General features: G+C 34.2%; 2 protein-coding genes across 3 annotated transcripts; both read left to right on the forward strand.

Moving 5' to 3' along the window:
* The first annotated feature begins 1,003 nt into the window (after positions 1-1,003).
* On the forward strand, positions 1,004-5,961 carry LOC133695216 (uncharacterized). 2 transcript variants are annotated; one of them, XM_062117109.1, is made up of 4 exons: positions 1,004-1,405; positions 3,938-4,018; positions 5,231-5,613; positions 5,694-5,961. In XM_062117109.1, exons 1-3 carry the CDS (start codon positions 1,247-1,249, stop codon positions 5,603-5,605), a joined length of 615 nt encoding a protein of 204 aa, XP_061973093.1. In that variant the 5' UTR covers positions 1,004-1,246; the 3' UTR covers positions 5,606-5,613; positions 5,694-5,961. The 2 variants fall into 2 exon arrangements, with proteins under 2 accessions (XP_061973093.1, XP_061973092.1); XM_062117108.1 differs by having other exon boundaries at positions 5,231-5,961.
* Positions 5,962-15,625: 9,664 nt separating this feature from the next.
* Positions 15,626-19,125, forward strand: LOC133694932 (uncharacterized). Its single transcript, XM_062116618.1, has 3 exons — positions 15,626-15,828; positions 16,431-17,062; positions 18,677-19,125. Exons 2-3 carry the CDS (start codon positions 16,512-16,514, stop codon positions 18,744-18,746), a joined length of 621 nt encoding a protein of 206 aa, XP_061972602.1. The 5' UTR covers positions 15,626-15,828; positions 16,431-16,511; the 3' UTR covers positions 18,747-19,125.
* Positions 19,126-20,569: the final 1,444 nt, after the last annotated feature.

Raw genomic sequence — 20,569 nt, forward strand, 5'->3', positions numbered from 1 at the left:
TTTCTTCTTAAAAGGATTCGATCTTGAATCGTCATCATCCCCTTTAAGCTGCAACTTAAATCTTCTATGAGTTGGAAATCTTTCATTTTTTATATGCACCAAAACCCAATCAATACCAAAAAATAAATTCAATAGCAACCCGAATTCAATTAAATATCAAACCAAAGAAACCAATTGCTAATCGAAAAGAAGTCAAGAACCCAAAACTAGTCTAGATTCAATCAACCCGAAATCAACTTGGCACTTTTAATTCAAATTGATCTCAATTCCATAATCCCAATAACAAAATTATTTCAATGAATAAACTTTTAAATTAGCTTCATTCAGCACAAACCAATTTTCACAACTTTGATTTGTGATATATATATATACTGAATAACTTTTTTCCTTTTCTTTTATATATAATTCAAAGGAAACACAATAATAAGCTAAATTATATAACAAGTTGAAATTCAAGACACAAGAATTAGGACTCAATAATCTTAACAGACAACCAAACCTAACAAAGAAAACAAGACTTAAAACACAAACAAAAACTGAATTTAAAGATACATAGATAAATAAGACTCAGTTTGCAGGCTTAATAGAAATTTCCTAGATTCAATTGTGCACAACTTTATTTTATTTTCTTGTGTGATTCTTGCTTGCTTATGACATGTAAAAATGTGGGGAGAATATCTTTTGATGAGTAAAACACTTAATTATAAGCAACACATAAGCGAAACAAAGAGAAAAAACTAAAACTCTGTTTGTTTTTGTGGTTGAAAAATGTTTTTGTAAAAAAATTTATTTTTTTAAATTTAAATTTATTTTTTATAGTATTTTTAGATTATTTTGATATATTAATATCAATAATATAACCATTATTAAAATACTAACAGCTCTAATTCTAACTAACTACAAATCAGTGCTGAAATTTGAGCGAAAAATTTGCCCATGTGACATGAGGCATGGTGAAAAAGGCAGCACGAGTTGGTATGTAAATGGCACAAGGGCATAGCTTACTATGGGCAGGGAGAGAGGTCCCCATACTGTGTCACCAGCACCCACCATCCTTACCATATACCCTTTTCCTCTCTCAAAAAACACCACATCCTCCTCTTCTCTAGAGAGAAAAGGAGAGACTAGACCCTCTCTATTTATCTTTTCCTTTTTTTAGCCGACAAAAAAAGAAGTAACCTAAACTAAATTATAAAATCAATCTGTCTCTGTAAATTAAAATCTAATTAATTAACTGTTATTAACGATGGGAAAGAAGAGGAAATCCATAGCAACAAGCCTGGACGAGGTGGATCGGACCATGTACGCGTCGTTTTGCAGTGCTGCGAACTCTTTGTCCCAGCTTTATACACAGTCTATGAACCACCAAAAACTCTCCTTCCAAGCCGGTGAACGTCAAGGCCTTGTAAGATTCCCTCGTCATCTCTTTGCTTTAAAGAATACCAGCTTGCTCTTTGTGTATATGTGTTCCTTGTGGGGTTGTTCTTCTTTGTGGAAAAGTTATTGTTTTTTAATCAATCAAGCTTGTGTCTCTTTGTTGTCCTTTTATTGGGTCACTGAATTTGTTTTTTTTAATTATTATTGTTAGTCTAGTTTAAAGGTTACCCATTTCGATTTTTGTTGTAAACTTAAATGGGCTGTTTGATTCTGAGTTAATTGTAAAGTTTAATGGCTAGATAGATACATTATGCGGTTTTGTTAATGGATTCACATTGAATTTATGGTATGGTATTTTAGTTTTTGTTAATTGTTGTTGGAAATTATCATTACAATTGAACTAGGCACTTTGCTTTTTCACTTGTTTCTGATTGGCTTGTGCTTTGAATAAATTGGCATTGTAATTCGACTGTTGAAGAGGTAGATTGATCAAAGCATCAAATTTTTTTTCTACCATTCCCATTTAAGGAAGCAAGCGGGATGTGGGTATTTGACTATTTGGATGCTTTGTGTGGGGGAGAAACAATATACTCTTGACTGAAATAAAGTTTTAATCTTTTAGGAGCTTAACTTTTAAATTGGAGTTGTTGGAGTGTTTTTGCTCTTGGTTATGAATTTGCTCATCTGTGCTATGAGATTCTTTTTCCTCTTTGGAGAAATTGCCGATGGCTGTGAAGCACTCATAACTACGAGAGGTTTGTCGTGAACCTACAAGTAAGCTTGGAAAGTCCTGGTGGTTTTAATTTTAAATGGAGATACAAGAGCATAATTAGCCTAATTGGTGGTGGAGAACTCACCTTTGTTTCCAAGTTGTGGCGTTGCGTGATGCTTTGATATTGAGAAAGTGCTGTTTTGAAATTTGATATCTATGAGTGAGAGACATGAAATAGTTCAATACTTTGATAAGAAAATAGATTGTTTTTATGGAGTTTGTTTTCTAATTAATTAAGAGGGTGGGGCAGCTAGAACACCAGCATAAGACTAGAGTAAAAAACACATTCCTATAATTTTGGATCAATGGGTGTCAAAGAATAGACTTTTCGGTACTCTGAAAGATAAAAGGAAAGCAGGTCTCATTGGTCTGGAACTTGTCTGTTTTGGGAAGATTGGAGAAGCTTAAAAATGGAGTTGTTATAGATTGGCTTCAGCCCAAAGATTGGACATTTTTTCGCAAAGTCTTGGATGATAGCTACTCGTTGATTGTTGGCAGTGGACAAAAAATTATGGAAGAGCTAGAAAAGAAAATGTGGACTGTAATTTATGTGTGATGAAGCTTACTGGCAGTATAAGTTAACAGTATCAAAGAAATACAAATATTTGAAATTGAAACAAATCTTTGTTATAGTTTTCATTTTGTACTTTTCCTTTTTTAAGCATTTAAGGTGCAACCTTTCTATTTTTCATGTGGAAGTTTAAAATCTTTTTCCTATAGTGAAATCTTGAGGTTGGATAGTACTAAGTTCAGGGAACGGGATCACCTACACCAATTAGATTAAGCACCAACTCGTTAGAGGAGTATTATGGATTTATCAGAAAAGCCATTAAAGTTGGTCCTTCTTTGCATTGATCATTTGTAGGTGTTCTGTGTTGATTCTAGTCTGACATTATGATCACTAACTTTTCCCAAGATGTCATACATCTTTTATCATTGCATTCTCTTGTGTCTGAAGCTGTTTCCTTACATCTCATCTATCTTTTAAGTCATGGAGCATGAGCCCATTTTTGTCAGTTTTATTCACATAACTCACTCAGTCCAGAAATGCTTTTGGCATAAGTGAGACATTTACTAGGAATATCGACAGTGAACAAGCTATGAAGTAGTCTAGAGATGTTTATTCCTTATTGAGAGTGATTAGGGAGCTTGGTGGTGGTGTTGGTTCAAAACTAAGAAGTTTTGCTGTGTTTGAGACTAGCTCAGAGTGTTTCATGTTAAACTGTAAGGATTAAACATATTGGTTGGTTGTGAAAATGATTTGTAGGGCAATTTTATGGTCAGTTTTGGTTTTGCATTCAAACCTGTTTTGTTCTTTTCAACTTTAAGATAATATATTCAGCTCAGCATGGTATTTCACCAATTAAATGCCTATAACATTAAGAACAATTATCTTCTTTTCCAAACTAGCCTACTGCTCTTTTCCCACATGCAGAGTTGAATATACAGTGGGATAGAGATACTCTAAAATGAAGATTAAACAAATTCTATACCATTACCTATACCTGCACACTACAAACTACACACTACACACTCACTCAGTGCCAAGAAAACTTTTCTCTTATTAGGGTCAATGGAATAACCCAGAACACATGTTCTTGATGATGCTCTTGTTCTCTTGATGCTTTTAAATTGGAAGGTTGTTGCTTGGTGAATGCCATTTAAGCTGTCATATTAAATTTATCTTCCCAATCAGACTTTATCTACTGACCCTTGTTAATGTCTTGCAAGCTTAGTTCTCTTGTTGAATGATGTTTTTCTGATATAGCCTTCTTGCATTGTTTTCAGGAAAAACTTTATCAATGGATTTGGAGACAACAAGAGGGAGGTTCTCGAGTGGCAACGGTTGATATAATCAATTACATACAGGTTGGTATCAGTTATTTCTTTTTGCCTGATTTATTGCAATTGACCATTTGTGTGTATACTGACATATCCAACATGCACATATGCTTGCTTCCTGTGCTTGTGTAAATGATATTGGCATTTCTTTATCTCTGAAACAACAGTTAGATTATGAGATATCTGTTTAAGTTTGAGTGATAGTCTTCCTGGAATTCATTGTTCATTATGATACTGAGAACATCTTCATGTACAACATGGTAATTTTACATCTACAGTAGCACATGAAGATGAACTTTGTCATTGAGTGTCTAAGATGTGTCTGATAACCGTCTTTCAATTTTTTCTGTGTCTCAGTATAGGAGATCTAGCTATTATACAGGCTATTCTATAAGTAGTATGGGGCCAACAATAACAATAAATAAAATGTGATGCACCAAAATATGAATTTGTCTTATAAGAGAACCTTAAATCCTCTAATTTGTTTTCCTGCTCCAGAAGACAGCTCTCCTTAACACTGCTGGATACAGTGCTGCATTACCAAATAACAAAATGTCTGGAAAAATTCATTAAAAACAGGGATATTTTGAATGCAATAAGTTTTTGTTGCAATTGGCGTTCAAAAAACCTATTGTTTATTTTGTAGAGCTAATAGTGCATCTAATGAGTTGGTTATCTTTTCCGATGGAAGACACTTGAAAGCCATGATGATTGCATGTTAAAGAGAAACTTATATGCTGCATCATATTTTCCCAGTTTGAAACATCAGAAGGAATTTGAAGTATTGGTTTGCATTTAATCTGGAATGTGATTTACCTGTTTTAAAACACTGTAAAACTTTTTTTATTTGAGCTTTGTTTGCAACACTGCATAAAAGAGGATTTGATTAACTCGATTGTCAATTAATATTAATTGCATTCCAGTCACCTGAAAATGTAAAACCTTCTTTTTCGAGCACTGGTGTAACAGAGACGTTTCTTTACACAGCTATCCAATGAATATTGGTGTATGTCTAATAGGCTTTATCCTTTTGTTTTTCTGGTTTTATGTTCTATTTTTGGATGCACATGTGTGTGTGTGACTGGGTGTTATGAGTGACTAAGACAGTTCTCTGTTGGCTATTTAACTATCCATGTTTATTGTTTAGTTGAGATCTGAAATGAAGTGGATTCTCTTGTATGTGTATTGATAATAACTTGATTTTATTTAAAATTGAGAAATGCTATGGTCTTGACGCAGAATGAACTGGACTATTGTGGAGAAGAACCATCAATGTCCCCTAGAACGCCACATCAACATCAGACTTCCCAACCTATTCCATTCACAAATTCCACCTTTCTGGTTTCTTCAGGTTCATCTGGCCTAACCACTACTGCTCAGGGCACTCGTTCTGAACACTCTGATCAACAGCCCAAGAATACAGTTTTCTCAAATGCTTTGTCGAGCCCCATTCGCCGGAGTCTCCAGAACTATCACATTACTCAGGGAGGCTACTGTCCACAAGGTGGCTCACCCTCAGGAAATGGAACCCGCAACAATGAGCCCAACTTTCTTCAACACCATAACAGGGATCCTAATCCTCCCAGTTCCAATGATTCCTCTATGGACATCTAAGATAGCAGGTCCCACAAGCTTCTTTCCATGTTTTGGTTAAGGGACTTGGATGGCTGCTGCAGTTATGTTGCTGTTTTGGTTGTTGCAGTTCTCTTCAGGAAGAAAGCAGATGGAAATGGTGACTCCATTCTAGAATAATCACATGATGCTGTTAAACTTGTTGAAGCGTGTGAAGAAGGAAAGCTTAGTGGTGAGTTCTTATGGAGCAGAATGCTTATACTATGAGCACCATAACCTATCATTTTATCTTTTTTGTTGTTTTTTTAAATGGTTAATTTGGTTTATGTCATACGTAAAGTGCTTTGTTGAAATGGTCACACTACTTATAAATTGGTATTAGCTGTTGCATTGTCTTATATTGTTTTGTTCTGCATGATGTTCTGGTTTATTAGGATGTGTTTTCTGATGATCATTTTGCAAGTGTAGTTTTCACTTTTGATACGTGCTTTCCATGATTTTGCTTCAGTATGTGTTATCCTGCTGAAGTTTAAATTAATATGCTAAGAAGATAGTTTAAAGCATTGATACCATCAAGGAGTTACATAGGAAAGGGAAAAACAATGTTATGAATCATTTGTTTGTGCAATGCTAGATTGCTTCAAGTAGTTGAAAATCTTCAGATGAAAGAAAGAATCTAGCTTGAAAAGGTCCCTGATCATATATTCTACTTGGCATTAACTGGTTTTACACTGCATTTTTTCACGACATTCCCTATTGCACCAGACATAAAATCAACTGGTTTGATTGTTCCTTGGATTATGAGATTTCCCTTGAGTCTTGCCCATTCTTTCATGCCTTTAACACCAGCATTACAAGGTGCGCAAGATACATTGCACCGCACCTTAATTATTAGAATTGCCAATTATTGTAAACGAGAACTAGTTGACGTGTATAGCGAGTCCCCAACGTAAATAGCTCAAAACTTCTATAATGTCATGAATTGTATTTTGTACCATCCCCCAGAAACAAACTAACAAAGAAACAAATAACGTAGCAGAAGATGTGAACCTTCTGATTGCTGCCAGAGTAGCAGCTCAGCTGCTGGAACAGGGTGTCAGGCGCGATTTGTAATCTTATATCAGACAATGATCATGGGGTCCAAATCCCAATCCCACATGCTCAGGTCTCTCCTTGCTTTGGCTGGACTAGAAATGAATATGCAGCTTACCTATCAGCATTACTCACTCTCGCACATAGTTCTTGCATTAAGAGAATCCCATTCAACTTGCTAACCCTCCATAAAAAAATGATTGATGTTTCTGTTTCCTCAATCTAGTTTTATTTTTTTTCTCTGTAATTCTTGGACTCCTCTGCAGTTGATAAAGGTATTGGTGGTTACATGACCCACAACTCGTCTTTTTTCGCCAAAAGCACATTTACGAATCACTTTTAAGAGACTTCAATTTGATCTAAACATTTGGGAAGACAGATGAAGAGAAAGAAATGCAACGCCACCACTTTTAGACCACTCCCTCAATCATTGATCCAACGAGATTGGCTTAAAAGTTTATTGTAGGGTTTACATTGCAATTAGCATCCTGGTCTAGAGTTATGCTTTTGAGTGAGTGCAAAGGTGACAAACACGCGTAACCTATCGAGTTCATCATATTCCAACTTTAGGCGCTAACCGCATCCATTATCTAAATTATGAAATCTAGATTTAATGTTTATATTCACAATCGATAAGAATCGGTTTTAGGGCATTTCTTTTGTGTATAAAAACAGGAGCAAAACCTTTTGACAATCCAGAGAAAGGAGTCTGGTCAAATACTCTAGGTTTATGGATGTCTTGACCTTAAAGAAAAGAGCCTACAAAAAGAATACCATGGCCGCTGTCATACAAGAAAGTGGGGAACAAGAAGCTCAAAGAGTGCCTCGGTGAAGATTATCGGAAAACGCCAGGCCACAAGTTTCTCCTCCTGCTTTCCATAGAAAGATTTATCGATTAAATTCATCTTTTGACTGTGGAATTATAAGAAAGAATAGATTGTGGAGAACTCCATCTTTGACTAATCTGATTCAAGTTGGGATATTTTCCTTGTCGAATGTGTGTGGCCCAGAGACACTGACCCTTTATAGTCCAAATTGAATGAATATTTGGCGTTAAAACAAAATTAATGAATAGATAATTCATATGATGGAACATTGTATTTGCAGAACAACCACTAGAGAGAATTAATGAAGACATCTTGGAATGGAAAGAGAAGCCACTACCATTGCTGTGCGGCCTATTATTGACAATTTAAGGCCCTAGTTCTCGACACAAAAAAATCTAGGAATGATCTAATCCAAGGAGACATCCAAGTTTGGAAAGACAAACGAGGCCAGCGAGTTGTTCATAATTACTACTGTCCTCTCCAAAAGACTAAAAATCTTGTCCCCAACACGAGAAGGAAAAACCAGTAAAATTATTGTAGAAACAGACCTCTGCAAAGTGGAGTGGAATCTAAATGATTGGCCAAAGCTTTTTACAGGGTGTTATAGCCTCCTATACGGGAAGTTTTAACACGAGGCTCATTAATTTACAGGGTGTTATAGGCAGTATGCCTTGTTTGTTTCCTTTCTGACCCATTGCTCTCAGCAGCATGACAGGCACACTTCCCTTTCACAGGAATTCAGCATTTCTTTGGAAGTTTCAAGTTAACTTCCGATAAAGTTGGTGGTCCTCATCCATGCATTAAAGTGACAATGTTCTTGCCTCGAGAGTTGGCGGTGCTGCTTCTTGCACGACCCACTGGACCTTTCTTATTTCTGGTAACCATAAGCTTTAGAGCTATTAGGGTGCCACCGTGACCATTAAATTATTAAATCCTTGAAGCTGAGACGACTGCATGTGATCAATTACTTGCGCCGGCTGCTATATGTATATATGTGCTAGCTAGCACACGTTTTCAATGGCTTTCTTTTGTTGTAACCTAACCTACTTGTAAGAAATAGGATGCACTGAAAAGAGGAAGATCTACTAAGAGAAGGTATAACTTTGAGGGTTATAGCTTAATCGATCGATGTTGAGTATCGATGTTGAGTTTGCTATTAAAAAATCATTAATTTAAATGTTATAAATCTCAAGATCATTAGAGATTTATATTATTATTAATTTCAGGATTTCAAGGAATTAGTTGAAGTACGTGTAAGTTCGTCTCAATATTCACAGTTAACAAAAAAAAAAAAGAAAAAGGACATGCATAAATTAAGAATCCATTTGGCAACACGTTAGCGTTCGCGTTTCTTTAAAAACACATGAATGGTCGTTTGGTTAAACAATCAAAACACATGGGTCCCACCATTTATATACGGCAGGACCACGATTTTTTAGAAGCAGTAAAATACTGCTTTTGTACGAGAGTTTCAACCTGTGACAGGTACACTGTTCAGTGAATTGCACTGTTTACGTGCACAATTTTTTTTTTAAGTCTGTTAATTTTTTTAAGAGTTTTTTTTGAAAAAAACTAGTTTAGAATAAATTAAATACACTCGCATTGTGATGTGAATAATATTTTTTTCCCCGAAAAACTAGTATAGAGTAAATTAAATCCACTCGCACTGTAATATCAATTTTATACCTGATAATATTTTATTTGATTTTATTACACGCTCCCAAAATTATGAAAATTGTAGTTCTTATCGGCTGAATTTTGTATGTAATGAAATTATAAATAGTTTAATGGAATAATAAAAAATATTTTATATCAAGTATTATTTATTTCATGATGTAATAGGAGTAGTTAATTCTATAATATTTAAATTTAAAACTATCAATATTAATATATATATTTTAAAATTATTTTATAACCTTAATTTCAAAAATATTTTTAACCAAACACATTAAATTACTTTTTCTTCAACCTCAATTTCAACTACAGTTTTAACTAAACACCTATTTTTTCAAATCAACCTTAACTAAAAATATTTTTTATAAAACAATTTTTTTCAAACCACAACCACAACAGCTACCGCAATACAAAACACACTCTAAATTATCCATCGACCTGCACGCAGTGTTATAAAATCCAACCAAAAACTCAACAATTCCACTGCCTAATTGAATTAATTTCAAAAATTGCATTTCAAGGAATCCAATCAAATCAATTTGGTTGAACCAACAAGTAACTCGTTTTATCTCAAAAACATGGGAAAATCACCCTTCACATTGTCAGTTGTCAACCTGAGGATGGAGGAGATGTCTTTCATAAAGAAATCTCAAAATCGTTATTCCAAAGCTGTTGGACTTATTTGAAATAGATTTATTGGGTTTTTTTTTTCAATTACTTATGAACTCACTTAACAGGAAGGATTAAGGGGTTGCCGAACAACATGCCAATATTAATTTTTACTGCGTATAATATATCCAGTCACTTAAAATTTGGTGAGATTGTTGTTGAAGATGGTGGTTGGTGAGAGATCAAAGAAAATGGAAGATTATGACTAGGTTTGGTGCGGAGAAGAAGATGGGGAAAGTTTTTTTAAAAATTTATTGAATATAAAATATAAATGCTTTTTTAGCTATTAAATGAAAACAATCTTGTAAATAATTATATATTTATTATTGATTTTTGAAAAAATAATATTAAGTATTAGAACGTATATAAAATTGTAGTAATTTCTCAAATTATAACGGGTAATTATAAAATAAATTAAATCAATAAAGGGTAATTTTCCCTAATATATTATAGCTTGTGATGCTTAAAGTTAGATTTTTCATCTTTAAAATTATACATTTATTAATATAGTTTTGAAACCAGTCTGGCCTGGTGGGTCGACCCGGGATCCGGTCGATCCGGGATTGGAACCGGGCCGGGTTGAAGAACAAATAGAGGAAGGAAAAATCGGTAGGTTGATCCGGTGACTCAGTCGACCCGGTCAAAAATCTGGTTGCAACCCGTTGACTTTTATTTTTTTTTATACTAAAACAATGTCATTTTGATTTATATAAATAAAAAATTGATCCAAATAACTGGTGATCCGATCAAAACTCGAAATCTAAACTTTAAACCGGATCTAAAAACTATATTTATTACCTCGTAAGTCTTATTTATGCTTCTAACATAGGATAGATGTGTGTAAATAAAGAACCAATTGGCTTCCTTGATCAAATCTAAGGGTGCATTTATCACCATTGCATCTCTTTTTTCTTCCAATGCAATGACTCTTTTTTTTTTTTTTTAAATTTTATAATCACATCATTTTTGTAGACTCGTGAATACTAATGCAGTAAGCTTCGGAAGTCTTTTCTATCCAGTCATTCTGACCAGTAACCTTTTCTTTTCCTTGTCGTGTCCGCTTCTGCACCGAATTCGGACAAATAGCTCATAAGTAGCTCGATAGTGCAAGAGTTTGTCCATACCGTTAGTTTTTGATGACTATGGGACCATCCAAAATTGACAGATTCAAACAATTTATTATCAGTTTTTAATTGAAAAAAAAAACAATTTACCATTTCCTGGTCTTATGTCTTGGGAAGCAAATTGATCTTCAAGAGACTTGAAGGGGCGGTGATTTTGCCATACCAACCATTTAAAACGGCATCTCACGAGTTGCATTTTAAAATCTTGAGGCCACAGGAGGTGTGCCGATGTGGAAAAATCACCCTCCAACCTGAAGTAACCATTGTAAGATCTTCACGGTAATTATATTTATAATAATTTTTATATACTGACATTAAAATATTCTTCTTTGATAAAGTTTTCAGATCATCAAATATTTCATTGAAAAAAAAAATACCATTAAAAATTTGAATTAATGCATTTCATCACAAAAATTAAACTCCATATATATTGAACTTCTTATTGAATAATAATAATAATAATAATAATAATAATAATAATAATAATAATAATAATAATAGTTTCCATTTTAGCTATAGGTAAGCCCCAAGATTGTCGTTGTTTTTTTTTTAAACAAAAAGAAGAAGAAGAAAAAGCCGCAAGTCAGATCAAATTTTAAAACGATAATATATTAGATTGATTCAGGTCAATTTGGGTTAACCCGTTTATCTGCATGCCAGGAAATGAGACCATATTAACCTCATTGAAAATAAATCAAAACTAGTTATAAAACTTAATTTACAATAAACATAATATTGAAAGACGAAATTGAAAAAAATAATTAATTAAAGAAAAGACAAAAAAAAATTGACTCAAGTCAACCCGGGTTAACATGTTAAACTTGCAATTCGTGTCATGAGACCAAGATAACCCAATAGAAAAAAAATTAAAATAAATTATAAAGCCATAAATGTGTGACCACCCTCTATCCAAACACTCAAAAACTCTTATTCCTGAGCATATTGAATTTTAAAATATCATTAATTGGTGTTGTCTACGAGGAATGAAAAAAAACCATTAATTGTTCTTTATGAATTGGTTTCTGGCATCCTTAATCGTTATTCTTACAAGATTTTCCTGGAGTGGCACGTGTCATGAACCTCCTTGTAGTTACTAGCACATCTACTCTATCAAAGTTTCAACAACTCATCAATAAGGTGTAAGCTCTTACCCAAGTTGTCTTGACATTCCAGGGGCAACATCAAGTCTTGCTACCCCAACAAATCCTAACATGTGAGGTAGCTCCATCTGTCCTAACCTCTCAACCACAAATAATCCATTTTACCAGAAGACAATTGTATTATCTAGGGAAAGTGGACAAAATGACTTGGAAAGTTTTCCACCTTAATGATTTCCTAGTCCCTTTAGAGATCGTTCTCATAGACATGGAGTTTTCCCAATAAATAGTCACTCTAGACATGATCTTTCCAGCCATTGCGAGATTGAAGTTAGCTATCAATCTCGTCATTTCACGCCAGAATTCTCCAGCTCCCTAGAGCTTATTAGATAACGGTTGAGAAGAAGCACAACTAGTAGATACTTCCAAGATGAGGTCTATAGTCCTTATAGATAAAAGATCATATTTATCTAGACGAGTCTCGCACACCCTTATCCATAACGATTACATCTCCACAAAGATAAATTTGGACAACTATGATGGTCTCATGGATTCACGAGAATATGTTCAAAACATGCGTAGCAACCTAGAGTTGGTTATCCAAAACAATGATGTTATGTGCAAGATTCTCCCTACGATTTTCAGAAGGTCAGCACAAGCCTGATATAACAACCTAGAGTCCAGCTTTATCATGAGTTTTAAAGACCTCTATGTTAAACTTGTGTCATAGTTTAACACTAGTATACTCGTTAAGAAAAGCTCCATTAAAATTTTCGGCGTTACTCAATTAAAAGGAGAATCCACTAGGGTATATTTGAAGAGGTTCAACAAAGAAATGCTTCATGTGGAAGTAGTGATTAAGCATTTTGATAAGTGGAGTAAATAAATGTTTTTTTTTTGTGGAAGGATTTGTATGCTCTACTAGATAGAAGCTTGTGGAAGGTAAAACAAGTTATAAAAAATCACTTATGAGTAGAGGAAGCTAATATATTGAGGCATGGACCTACTTGTTTCTACTAGAAGAATGAGGATGAGGATAAGGATGTTCTTTCAAATGGAATCTCTCACACAATAAAGATAATAATTTCAAGAAAGGTCAGAAAAGGCTAATAAGAAAGTGCATATAATACCTCAATATAAGGTTTATGACTCTCTTGAATGCCACCCTCAAGGGAAAATAATTTGTTCAATATCCACCTCATATGGTGTTGCCACTATACACACACACCTTCAAGAAGTTTTGTTTGTTCTACAAGGATAAAAAAAAACATGACATAGAAGATTGCTTTACACTAAAGAAAGATATTGAGAGGTTGATAGCCAAGGGTTATCTAAGGCATCTTGTCAAAGAGCATGCCTATATGGAACGTGATATAACCAACCTATCCAAGCCCTATATAAGATTCAGGGAGATGCTTTTAATGGCAAGAGAAAGTATGAAAAACAAGTCCTTACAACAACTTATCAACAGAATTCATAGTATGAGCTAATAACTTTTACTTTAGAAGATGAAGAGGGGGCAACTTATTCCCATGAGGACACACTGGTAATTTCCATAGTTTTAGCCAATCATCGATCCATGGGGTATTATTGGTAAATAATGGAAGCTAGATTAACATCTTGTCCAGAGAAGTGATGTCCTAAATGAGGATAGATGACTCATGTAAAAACCTATTTGATTGGGATTGAAGAGTCAGAAATGTCAATGAATGCTGCTTTGAAGATCCCAATCATAATAGACATGTACCTTAATGCCTTACCCTTCAACAAACCTTTATAATGATAAATATGATTCTGGCCTACAACGCTATAATAGGAATACCTCTCTTACATAAGATTAATGCATTCAAAAGCACATGACATTTGATCTTGAAATTCCCTACTAAAAAAGGGTGGCTATCATAAGAGGAAACTAAAGAGCCTCAAGGTATTATCCCTTTATATGTCTGAAAGACAAGAGATCTTTAGTCTTGGATCACACAAAGTCCTTGAAAGAGAGGGTGAAAGTCAAAATTGAGGCCATATAGCATTTGAAATAAGTATTTTTAAAGCAATAAGAGAAAGTTGTTACGAAGATAGGCTCCATCTTGGAACCACCTCAATAGCAATTACTAACGGATTTTCTCCTCACTTGCAAAACTAATTTTGCTTTTAACAATTCAGATTTGTCAGGGATTGATCTAGAGATAGCTACTTATAGATTTCAAATTGATCTAAATTGAGAAGAAGAGAAACTTTAGGGGGGGAGTAGAAAATAACTGTAGAAGTGGATAAATTATTAGCTGTTGGATTCATTTATGAAGTCATGTATCCGGATTGGCTGGCTAAATGGTCACAATGAAAAAATACACTGAAAAATAAAGGATGTGTGTGGACTTCACTGACCCGAACAAGGCCTTTCTAAATAATAGTTTTCATCTCCAAAAAATTGATAAATTAATGGACTTTACGGTTGACTTTGAATTTTTAAACTCATTGAATATTAATTCAGGGTACCATCAAATCCCTATATATCTTAAAGATGAAGAGAAAACTTCTTTCATTATAGAAGAATGAACCTTTTGCTACAAGGCAATGCTTTTTGGATTGAAAAACACAATGATTACTTACCAGCAGATGGTCAACAAATTATTTAAACACCAAACTAAAAGGAACATGGAAGCTTATATGGATGACATGTTAGTTAAAATTATGATTTTTAACAACATTTGAAAGACCTAATAGAGGTTTTTCCTGACAAATTATTTATCACCAATCATCAACTTTGTGAACTCTGAAAAAAGGAAATATTGACATAAATATATGATCATCTTCTATCCAAACACTCAAAAACCCTAATTATTGAGCATATTGGATTTTGGAACATCATCAGCTACTTTGCCGTGAGACTTGAAGAGTAAAACATATTTCATAAATAAAATGTTATTTATAGTTAATTGATAAACATTTGATAATAGTTATAGGTCTCTTGAAATATTGTTTTCAAAAACCAAATTAGAGTTCATGCGATTTAACTACTAAATTAAAATAGTGTCTATCTGTTTTTGGATAAAAAAGATGGTATTTTTTGTTTACTTTTTAAAGACATTAATGATAATTAAATCTAATTAAGAAATGATTAGAAGTGGTAATAATAGTTAAATTATATGCAGAAAGTAGAAAAAGTAAAAGGATGGAAGATATAAGAAGAACTTGCAAGTCAATAATTACTAATGCAATCAATCAATTAAATAAATAAATAATTAAAAAGTAGATTTGACTTATTAGTTAAAATAAAGGTTACATGCTTACATGATAACAATCAAACAAAAGCTAACTTTCTCTTTTCTCGTGTTTAAAAGTATATTAACTTTTATTTATAATGTTTTTTTTAAAGAATTAATTAAAAAATATTAAAGTAATGTTTTTAATAATTTTAATTTTAAAAATTATTCTAATATATTTTCAAATAAAAACATTTTTAACCAATAATAAATAAAGTACTCCTCACTAAAATAATAATAAGAAAAGGAGGTGGGGCCCAATCGCTATCATGCGCCACGATCCCTATCCACCTTTTAAATAATTTGAACCAGGAGTAAGCCCAAACTTTCTTTCTTTCTTTTCTTTTCCTTTTCTTCTATTTCAATTTATTTTCCACTCACTAATAACCACATTTCTCATTTTATTTACTTGCTGTCTACACTATTCTCAAATTCCTCGCCGATTTATTGGATCCGACATGCCGGCGCCGCCGTTTTAGTCCTCCAGATTCTCTCGTAGATCTATAGCGTCACTATCAGGTACTCAAAAGATTTTCTGTTTGGTTCCCGAGAAATAAAGAGAAAGGAAATATCCACTTTGTTACACCCAAAAGGGAGTAAAATTAGCAGCTGAATTGCTCTTGCTTTCCCCTCTGCTTTTTTTTTTTTAAAAAAAGTGAATTGATGCATGCCAGCCATCTTTCTCTCGTTGAACAGTTGAATCCTGTTTGGGATGCGTTCAAGTCATTTTTTTTTAAGCATCTCATGATCGATACCTGTTTTTTTTTTAATGGTCAAAATTGGGATTGACCATGTTTGTTTGATGACTTTGTATTATATGGGCTGTTGTATCTTTGATCAGATTGCTGATGTTGGCGATCTAACTCTTTATATTAATGCCATTTTCTTTGCCACTTTTGGATAGCTTTTTTTGTTTTTTTTTTCGTGTGTGGTTCTGGGATTTAAAGTTTGTAGATCACCGTGATAAATCTAACCATTCATTGGTCGGAAACGAATATAATTTGCGCAATTCTCATTTTCAAAATCACTAACATATGGCTGTTTTTGTTTTTGTTAATATTTGATTTTTTGTGGTGTTTTGATGGCAACCTATCTGACCATGAAATAATTGCTCTATGAAGGGCTGGTGTCTTTGTTAGTAGCAAGGGGGCGTTGTGGGGAGCGACACAAAATATATATTGATGCCCAGATGATCAGAACTAATGTTATTGGCAGTGGAAGGAGGAGGGTTCTTCTCTTCTTCGGCTTCTGGGTATAGCAAGGGCTTGACCCTTCTTCTCTTGGGTCAGAAGCACGAAGACAAACCCATGAGAGTTACGCCGTGGAATCAGTACCAGTTGGTGGACCAAGAACCTGACTTTGACCTCCAGCTGGCTTCCTTGAAGAACCGGCTTTCCCGCGGCTGCGCTTCTTTTGTCTGCTTTGGTCGCGCTTCCGCAGGACTTGAATCCCCATCACCTCTCAAAGTAGGCCCTGCCCAACAGAAGGATGTCTTGCCAGATCCTCTTGTTGCTGACAAGGGAAAAGATCTTACAACTGAACTCGAAGGTGATAATAATGCAATAAAAGTTACTCTTAGGAGTAGTTTGAAGAAGACATCAAAAAGTATTCCAGTCCCTGTTGAGGATGCTAATCAGAGCGAGCCATTGAATGACAAAGGTAGTGATATCCCTGGTCATACAGAAAGGAGAAAAGTGCAGTGGACCGATGTTTGTGGGAGTGAGCTTGCTGAAATTAGGGAATTTGAACCAAGGTATGGGAGTACCTTGTCTTGATCTAAACTTTGATGTTATGAGATCTGCATTAAGTTTAATTCATGTTTCAAGCATATCAAGCCAAAACCTCTTCTGGAATTTGTTTAATGTGTGCTCTTGTCCATGTGGCATAAGCCTCCGTTATATGTACCTCTAGGGGGTACCACTGTCTTTTTGAATTTCCAAGTTACATCTGCACAAGTTCTGATTTCCCATATTGCTAAACATGGACCCTGCTTCTCATGAGCTTTAATGGGTTGATTGTCTTTCAGTTGGAATACTAACATGAGATGTTTATTTTTGAGTCATTTTGTATGACTTGTCCATATCAATACAGTCTTAAGAAGATCAGGTTACTCGCAATCTTAAAAAGTGATAATTGTATTTTGATTGCCTGATAAGGAAACAAATAAAACTTTCAGCAAGTTTGGCCAATCTCGTACTAACAAGTGGAGGTTAAGTGATCTATATGATAATATGAGCATTCAACTTGAGCCTTAGCTCAAGTGATAAAAGGATGGGATGTGTTTGGAGATGTTGAAACTGAGTAAAACACTGAGGATTTATGATTGTGATTGACCGTTGCTATGATGGATGAGGTTTTGTGTACTTGTTCCAGAGCAGACTCTCAAAAGTGAGGGCAGGGAATATATTTTTTTTTTTTTTTACATCAGTTCTTCTCATTTCCTTATCATGAATTGTGTTATTTGTAGCGTGTTCTTCTTTCACTGGTGGTTTTGAGTTTCTTTATATTGTTTTTGTTCACAGTTCTTTGCTGATTCATGTACATTTGCATTCCACTCTCTTTCCATGCACATTGTCACTTCTCATTGTACATTCCTTTCTGTAAATCAGCTTTGTTTTATCAAACCATTTCCTTTCCATGTGTATGATCAAACTAGCTGAAGGCTTGAAGTGAAATGTCGGTGATATATTTATTGCATGCATCTCTCTGAGACTTGCCAAAAGATAGATCTCTTCTGATACTCAACATTTTTATATTGACCATGGTGCATGTTTGCCATTTGCAAATGGCAACTCTCAGAATTAACAGCCTGAAATAGCAACGTGGCCTCAAGCCTCTTTCCTATTTAGGCACTGGTTCTGTTCTTCTTCTACTGTCTTGGATTGGTTATACTGGATCTTCTGTCAGTCTGACCACTGTTTGAAGTGTTTCTATAGATGTTATTTTGTTTGTTGCTTGCTTCCATCTACACAACTGAAGTGTGTTTGATGGGTCTTCTGATTGCTATTTCCATATTGGAGAGGCATTATGTTCAAGTATTATTGGTCTATGATTTGGGCATCCATTTCCTGCATCTACAACAGCCCTATGCGACGATTGAAGAAAGCTATAAATGTTGGGTACCATTGGAGTCAGCAAGTTGGTTTCCTACGTGACATGGTTTCTATAATTTCTGGTCCTAAAGTGTGTTGGAGTCCACTTGTTTTGTATAAAGATTTTTGGTAGCATTTTGTTATGCATTATGAAGAAGCACAGCTTTCTTCATCCAGACTTTCTTATCTAACTCGTATCTCATTTAGCTTCCCTTTCTATCTGGTTAATATTCATCATGGCAATTTTGCTGATTCGTAAACTTGATCCATGACAGTGAAACAGGTGGATCAGATGATGAATTTGAGAATGGAAATGAAAGAAGTTGTTCATGTGTGATTATGTGATCAATTACCAGAGTTTTGGCGGCGCCCAAGTTTTCTCAAGATGCCTGGTACATCCCTTGAATTTGCTACTACTAACAGAGGCCATCTGCTTTCTCCCTGGATCAACTGATTTTTGTTAAAGAAGAAGAGTAATTGAGTGCATATGAAATGCTACCATAGCAAGGAGTTCTGCATCTGGCCACGCATCCATAGCCAATTAGTGAGAAGTTCTATATCTGGCCACGCCTGTTGGACTCTGATCATTTGTGCCTATATTCAATTGATGAGGATTTCAATTTTGTTACTCTAATCTTCACGCTGTTTTATCACCTTATTCTTGTTACTTGTGATTGCCCTGCCCATTGTTTTCTCAATTAATGTCTCATATTATTTTTGGCCATTTATTGGTAGTTTGATGGATTAGCTTGTATGCTCCCATTTTGTGATATTATTCACCTTTACCATTTTTATTCAGTCTTCAGACTAACGAGAAAGCTTTTCCAGGAATCACAGCAATACGAAATCAAGTTGAACTGTTTCTCTCTTTTTCTATTTTTTTCGAGGATAGATTTAAGCGCTCTGAGAACAACCCGAAAGGAATTACTGTGTGACCAGATAAAGGCATGAGAAGAGAATACAATAATTTGGTAGTTCAATTTATTCAAGGTTTTAGTCACGTTTGCCGGTCAATCTCTGGTAACGTGCTAGCTTTCTAGCTTGTGCTAGTTGTCGTTGTCTTTTTTTATCCAGCCTAAAAAAATATCAAGGCAATAGGAAGTCAAGAATTTTATGCATAAGTTGAAACACTTTTATTAAAATACTTTAATTATGATATTTTGAACAATATGATTTTTTTAAAATATTTAGACCAACATATTATAATTTGTGTCAATAATGATGATTTGTGTCAACAATGATAACCTTAGATTGTGAACTAATTTATATCGTGATAAAGCTATGGAATTTACATTGAAATAAATTAAAAATTCTATTTGTAATGAGTTAAATATTAAAGGCTAAAAGCAACAAAAAAAAAATGACTCGAGCAAACTTATATCGGTGGTCGTCACAACAGTGTGAGCCAGGTTAAATTTTTTTGGACATATATAGGATAAAGTTAAGGCAAAGATTTCTAAAGAAGTAAAAGAAATTCAAGACCCAGGTCATTGAGTCGATTATATTTAATAAGTTCAAATAATTTAATAACCTAAAAAGACAACCCCCTAATTTAATCTTCCAAAATGATAACATGTGTGATCTTAGACGGGCTCAATCAAAAAGCTCAATTCCAAAAAAAACCTAAAAAATGATGTCTACTTATGTTAACCTATTAAATTTGTAACCCGAGTCATTTGACCAGAAGCACCAAATTTGAAAAACATCAAAGCTTAATTTTCAATTAATCAAATGTTGAATGATGCAATTGAAAAGAAAAAAAAAATCAATAATACAAAAGGATAAAACTTTTTTAGCAATTACAAGCCAAAAAAAGCTCTAACCAACCTTAGTCAACTCGTCACACCCACCTATCAAGTGATGCTATCGGGTAACTTAATAGAAAGGGAATGAAAAAATCACGAAACTCTTTCTAAAAAAAAATCATTGTTAGCTTATAAAACTCATGACTTGAGCCATCTGACTGGAAGCATCAAATATTGAAAAATTATAAAGTTTAATTCTCAACAAACCAAATATTAAAAGATAAAAAAAAAATTCAACCACACAAAAGGATCCAAAAGAACAAAGAGTAATTAAAAGCCATAAAAAAGGTGTGAGCCAACCCGGGTTAACCTTCCAACCCCACGGGCCAAGTTATGAGATCGAGATAACTCGATAGAAAAAAA

This window comes from Populus nigra, chromosome 5 (assembly GCF_951802175.1).
Source record: "Populus nigra chromosome 5, ddPopNigr1.1, whole genome shotgun sequence".
Taxonomy (NCBI): domain Eukaryota; kingdom Viridiplantae; phylum Streptophyta; class Magnoliopsida; order Malpighiales; family Salicaceae; genus Populus; species Populus nigra.

Bases quoted from the DNA above. Each gene is read 5' to 3' on its own strand.
- LOC133695216 (XM_062117108.1), top strand. From the start codon at position 1,247: ATGGGAAAGAAGAGGAAATCCATAGCAACAAGCCTGGACGAGGTGGAT. The intron at 1,406-3,937 runs GTAAGATTCCCT...CATTGTTTTCAG, and splicing joins CCGGTGAACGTCAAGGCCTT to GAAAAACTTTATCAATGGAT. The intron at 4,019-5,230 runs GTTGGTATCAGT...GTCTTGACGCAG, and splicing joins ATATAATCAATTACATACAG to AATGAACTGGACTATTGTGG.
- LOC133694932 (XM_062116618.1), top strand. From the start codon at position 16,512: ATGTTATTGGCAGTGGAAGGAGGAGGGTTCTTCTCTTCTTCGGCTTCT. The intron at 17,063-18,676 runs GTATGGGAGTAC...GATCCATGACAG, and splicing joins ATTAGGGAATTTGAACCAAG to TGAAACAGGTGGATCAGATG.